Below are 6,144 nucleotides of genomic sequence, written 5' to 3'. Positions count from 1 at the left end.
TTACAACATTAAAGCCATCGCAGTTGTTACAGTGCTACTTTGAGCTTGTGCGAGGCTATACTGTTACACAGCCTTGTACTACTGGCCTCAAGGCAAAGTACCTTGCTCAAGGGCAATTTCAGAAGGCACCTCTAAAGTTTGACATTTTATCCTTCCACCTAAAGTTGTTGGTTGCGAGCTAGAGGGATGAATCAAAGATCCTTTGATAAGAAGCTTCTTTTTTTTTCTGCTTTAGGTTTCTGGTTTACCCGTCTCGAGACAAACCCGACTGAACATACCTTTAGATCCACTTTGAAAAGCTGCAAGATTTACCCAAACATAACATAACCTTTAATACCAAGTGAGCCGTCCTGAGCTGTTTGTTTACAGGTAGAACATCTCTGTAACTTTAAAAAAAAGTCTTCAACGGCAGATTCCCACTTAGGAGGTCATGTCATTCTAATAGCCATCTGCTCACCTCGCTGCAAAGCAAACATTAGGATGGTGTGAGAAAAATAGTGAGAAGGGCCCTTGACTGTTGACATACGTAACAAGCTCAGGGAGTCCTTGAAGGCACACTTGAAATAATGAACATGGCTATTCAGGGCTAATTGCCTTGAATATTTCCCTTTCTATAGCTCCATCATCTTCTTCTTTCTCTGTCTTTATTCCCCTCAGGGGTCAGGGAGATGTTTTCATTCTATCCTCTTATAAGGCGTAGGCACTTTTACTGGGAAAAAAAGGAATTGGCAGAGATGTTGCCAACAAGGTGCGAGTGTGACAAAAAAAATAAAAATAAAATGCTGACAGCGCACTAAAGGGAGCTGCCACATACGTCTATCTGTAATCGCATTTCCAGAGGATGATGAGGGAATGTGGGGAAGAATTTGTGCAGAGAGCTTCTCTCTGAGAGTCAGCAGGGAGTAATTCATCCTCATCTCTCTGAGATAATAAAGCCACTCTCAATCAGTATGTTTTCATCAGTGTATTATAATGACATGTATTCTATTTTTAATTCCTCACTTTCACATCTCTTCTTCCAACCTTCCTCTCCTCTACAATGGCTCCAGCATCACTAATCCCCCCCCGTTTGTTCTGGCTCATCTTGCAGTCATCTCTCAATCCGCCCTTTCTTCCCACCCCTCCTTTACTGCTACTTTTTTCCTCTTCTTCCATCCTTCCTTCCTTCCCACCCTCTGGCAGCCTGTGTTGGTGCGATGCAGGTTGCGAGAGCCAAAGATACATGTGGTACAGGGTAGGAGGTGGGGGACTTGGGGTATGGGCCCTCTGGCAAAGACAACAAGTCCTGCAGTTGCCTGATGTCTGCCTCTACCCACAGATCTGTCCCCTAGATACTTCACACTTTCTCCCAAAATACATCTCTCTCTGAATCATTCCTTCTTTCCATTCCTCGCTTTCTCTCCTCAGCCTCTCACCAAATCTCATGCTATCCTCCTTAACCTAAAATGGAAGCCAACTCAAATTTTAGCACAGTTGAGTGTCTAAAATGAACTGCAGTTGCCTACATGGAGGAAGGAACGAGAGGATTCATCGCAGCAAAGACATTCATGGTGCCTACAATAATTTGAGATTACACAAAGATGGACAAATAATGCAAAGTTCATTTCATCAATAGAGAAGAGAGAGGACACATGTGGTAACCTGATTTAGTCATTTGAAGTCGAGAATTATTCATTAGGGGGGGTCGGAACTAATTAATAATTTGTGCACACAAATTGCGTATTTTCTTCCCTAAATTTAGGATTCATACCCTCAAATTAATAATTTTATACCGGGGAATTATTGATTCAAGGATATACTAATTTTAGGGAATTAATATTAAAACGTTCCCCCCTAATACCTGTCTGCGTCCGAGCTGGCCTGGAGGATTATAAAACAACATTCTTCAATCCACTGTGGTTCAGAGTTGGGAGTGAACTGCTTCGACCCAGTGTTGAAACCTTCCATTGACTTCTATTTGTACCATAAAAGCAAAACAAAAGGCCACACCCCCTGCTGAGCATAGGGGTTTGTGTGTGTGTGTGTGTGTGTGTGTGTTTGTGCTAGGTTTGATTGTTGGCAGTAATGCTAAAACTATACCTCCTTCACCTTCTTTTTAATGCAAAAGAGGTGTTAACCAGCCCTTCCATCCTGTGTCTTTAGATCTTGATTTCTTTTTACTTTGCTTCTGCCCCACAAGCTGCCTTTAAAGCCCTCTTGAGTGTGTGCGTGTGTGTGTGTGTGTGTGTGTGTGTGTGTGTGTGTGTGTGTGTGTGTACATGTGGTTAAAGGGGTTCAGCAAAGAAGACTCATGGGAAGAAGAGAGAGAGAGAGGGAGAGAGAGCAAAATAAACAGGGAGCAGGTACTCTCTGTAGACGCTGTGGACCGTTTTGAAAGGAGATGTTTGACTTCCTTTGAAATCGCCTGTGCGAGGCCCACTGCCATGTTGTGGTCTTTAGGAGGGAGCAGTCAGTGCCGAGCCCCCTTCCTGTGTTTGGTCTTTTCTGTCTCTGTTGAATGTATGGAGAAGCAGCGCTAAGGATTTGGGGTCGGTGGGCGGGGACGCTCTGAGGGAAAGTGGAGAAGAGTGCTGGGGAAGTAAAGGAGGGTAGGTGAGGAAGGATTATCCCCGGATCAGGTGAGAACAAGAAAAGTGGGAAAAATCCTAGAGAAAGTGTGTGTGCCATGTTTGTGTGTGCTTACTTGGCAAACCACGCAGAAAGTGGTGAATCTTGTCAATGTTGCTAACCGAGCTGTAACATCTTCACGGTCTCACAAACACTTGTGAGAATAGACAGATGAGTGTGTGCAGGTGGCATGTGCGTACACTCACCCTCTCTCTGGCTCTTTGGATCTTCTCACGGTCACTGTTCAGGTTGGAGAGAATCTCCTGACCCACTTGTTCTGTAAGATAAGCAGGTGCCGGATGAGAAGAGCGCGTGTCTGACATTTGCAAAAATGAAATGTGAAAAATAATAAAACGAGCATTCTGCAGTCCTTGTGCAAAAATGTCACACCCTGACTGTCAGGCGGCCAGGGAGTAGAATATTGTAGCTTGTTTTTTTGAAATCCTACTTTAAAATGCTTTAGCAAACAGACAACAAGTTCTTGGGCACAATACCCCAGCATCCGGCCTGTCAGTGGGGTCCACTCAGCCAATGCAATATTCATTAAGCCACTCGTCAGTTGTGGATGTAAACACATTAACGCACAGTTATAAAACATCCCCGACAAGGCACCTGACAAGCTTGTCATTGGTCACTGTCATTTTAATGTCCCTTGGGTTGAGAATGAGAAAAGAAAGCAGCAAAAAAAAAAAAAAAAAAAAAAAAAAGGGATAACCCCCCCCCCCCCAAATCAAAATACCCACTGCTCTGCCATCAGTGTAACCGTACTGCGACAGTATTAGCGTTTAAAAATGAGGGCGGCTGAGGATGAATCGGGAAAAAAAGGAAAAGGAGTGAAGAATCTTTGCATGGATCAAAGACGGGCTTTCAAGCGCAACAAACAAATCCGGAATAAACAACGCAGTTGCTGACTGTATTACACTACACAGGTGCCGCACACCAAAGGGCCCACGTGCTGAGCGCCTGTTTGGGGGGGGGGGGGGGGGGGGGGCGGTGTTTATTCCGGATTTGTTTGATCTGGCAGCTAAACAAGAGAAGAGAGAGAGAGAGAGAACGATAGAGAGACAGACAGAGAAAGGGGATGAGGGAAAAGAGAGAGCACTGTCAAATGAATGACGCTCGTCTCCCATTCATCCCGTCCCTTTACCCCCCCCCTACACTGTAAGTGACTCAAATGTGTCTCTTCCTGCCTTCATTAATTTCTAATCTGGGACGAGACAGATTGAAGGATACCCAGATTAAACAATGCAGTCAGACAGTCACATGTGACAAATAGGGCAGATTAAAAGACTTGAGTGCAGGTATTAATAACCATAAAAAATACAAGCCCACCCCCGTCCCCATTGGAGAAGAACAAGGGACAAACAGGAAGGGAGTTGTTGCAGAAATCTTCTGTTAAAAGACAAATAAGCACATCTATCTATCTCTGTCAGGGCTGTGGGCTGCTTTTTTAAATAAATGAGTGTGACAAGGACTGCAGCAGCAGAGGGTTTTTGTGATTATTGGAAAGGTTTGCAAACGTATAAAAAGATGGATGAGGTAGCAGGAGAAAGGGCCTCCGATGAGAGCTTAACCTGAGCGATCAGCACTCGTTACACACATTCTGTTAAGACATGTTTTATAAAGACCATCATGGTTTCATCAACGTTTAGGTCAATTAAAAAAAATTGACCCCCCCCACCACCCTAAGCCATAAGGGATGTACAGAACGCCTCCCGAGGGAATGCATGCTGTTTATTGTCTTTATCATGTGTCTTCCCCTGCATTGCTCATCCTCTGGCATGTATCTACATCTCCATTCGTCTCATTTAAGCTCTGCTGTCCAGTGGTCTGTGAAAAACGCCATTACTTACCGGGAGAAAGAACTGGTTGGGCAACAAATGGTGCAAAAATATTGAGTTTAAATCAGAAAATTGAACGTAGAAGAATAATGAGGAGGTTCCTGAGGAAACTACTTGCATACCGTGATACACCGTTTCATCATCATCATCATCATGCACTTAATGTAGACGAGGCTCCACCCAAAACTGTCAACACCTGTGAAGAAATGCAACGAATTGGTCCTTCCTGTAATAATATCTGAGCTCATGTTTATGTGGGAATTATTTGGGTAGTCACTGGCCTTAAATGCATGTTGGTGCGTACGATTTGGACTTGTATCGTTAAAATATTACATATTGCACAAAATGACCACAACAAAAATGTGGGGCATTAAAAAGAGGAGCAATGCACAGTTGATAAAAACGGAGCAGGAGAGGAGAAATAATGCTCCTGACTTGTTGCTCGTTAGTGTTTAAAATATTCCCCTCCTATTTAAACAGCTATTAACAATTTAAATAACCCTGGCCCAGAGGCCTTGCTCTGACTCACTTGTTAAAGATCCCCCATCCCCAAAGGTCCATTTAACAAGCCCATTATTCCATTACATGACACTCGCACCAGCACCAGTGAGCCTGAATTCAACTTATTCCCCCAATGTTAACGTAGAAAACAATTAGGACAGAAAAGTTGAAGGCACAAATTAGACTGAAGGGGGAAATCATGTCTGGATCAGGAATTAGACACACAACTGACAGAGCACATCGCTCTGTTTTATCAACTCAACACTTCTACTGTTTTGGTAAAAATGACACGGTGGACGGAAAATATATTTACTGGACGATTAACTTTACTAGTGGAGAACAAGCACCATAAAACCAGCCAGACACAGCTGGAGAGAAACATTTGTGTTTACTTCGACTCCCGAATAGAGCAACAATACATCTGTGCTGCTCTAGTGATAGTAAACTGTACACCTTTGGATGGTGGAAGGTTGTTCAGACAACATAAGCGATATGATGACATCAGTTATTATCATCTTGAGCTTGTGTTGTGACATTATGCAGACCAATAACTGAGTTGGGTAAAGAATAGAAAGACTAACGAATAAAGAAACTAATTGTTAGCTGCAGTCCTATTCTTGAATTCTTATTTTCTCTTAGTATCAGGCGCTCTGAAGAAAAGGCTCAACTAATCATGCATAATTCTGTGTAAAATACAAATATCATAAACTGCCCAAGTCCGCCCATTCTGGCTCAGGAGAACACAGTTTAGAAAGCCAACAATTCTGGTAGCATTCAACCCTCCACAGCCTTCAACTTTCTCCAGCCCATGGACACATTTAATTGGAGGCATCATCTATTTTACAGGAGCTGTTTCAGAGCAGTTACACACTGTCTGAGGGCTCTTTCTCTTTCTTTTCTTCTCTTTTTTGTGCCTTGCTCCCTCCGTCCCCAGAGCGGAAAGGGTACAAGACCTGACAGTGGTGTGCTCCGAGGCTCAGCACAGCTCCTTTTCATTAAGCAGTTGAGACCACGTTTTGAAGGTTACCACACACAGTTGTATCCGGACACAAGCCACACACTCCAACAAACGGGGTATGGAGACCCATGGGAGGGTTGAGGGGAAGTGAGGAGGAGCCTAATAAATGTTAGATCTAGATCTAGATCTAGATCTCTCTCACTCACACACACACACACACACACACACACACACACA

At 43.6% G+C, this 6,144-nt stretch overlaps 1 protein-coding gene across 2 annotated transcripts in view; it reads right to left on the bottom strand.

Annotated features, from left to right (window-relative positions):
* Positions 1 to 6,144, bottom strand: part of vti1a (vesicle transport through interaction with t-SNAREs 1A) — an 86,836-nt gene that overhangs the window by 17,192 nt on the left and 63,500 nt on the right. For both annotated transcript variants that reach the window (XM_031844121.1, XM_031844123.1), the window contains one exon: positions 2,814 to 2,884. In XM_031844121.1, coding sequence (XP_031699981.1) covers positions 2,814 to 2,884 — 71 coding nt within the window. The remainder of the gene's footprint in view (positions 1 to 2,813; positions 2,885 to 6,144) is intronic.

This window comes from Anarrhichthys ocellatus, unplaced genomic scaffold, assembly GCF_004355925.1.
Source record: "Anarrhichthys ocellatus isolate YVR2014 unplaced genomic scaffold, GSC_Weel_1.0 scaffold4, whole genome shotgun sequence".
Classification (NCBI taxonomy): Eukaryota; Metazoa; Chordata; class Actinopteri; order Perciformes; family Anarhichadidae; genus Anarrhichthys; species Anarrhichthys ocellatus.
Note: the sequence above shows the minus strand (reverse complement) of the source record. Positions and strands in the feature narration are given on the sequence as shown.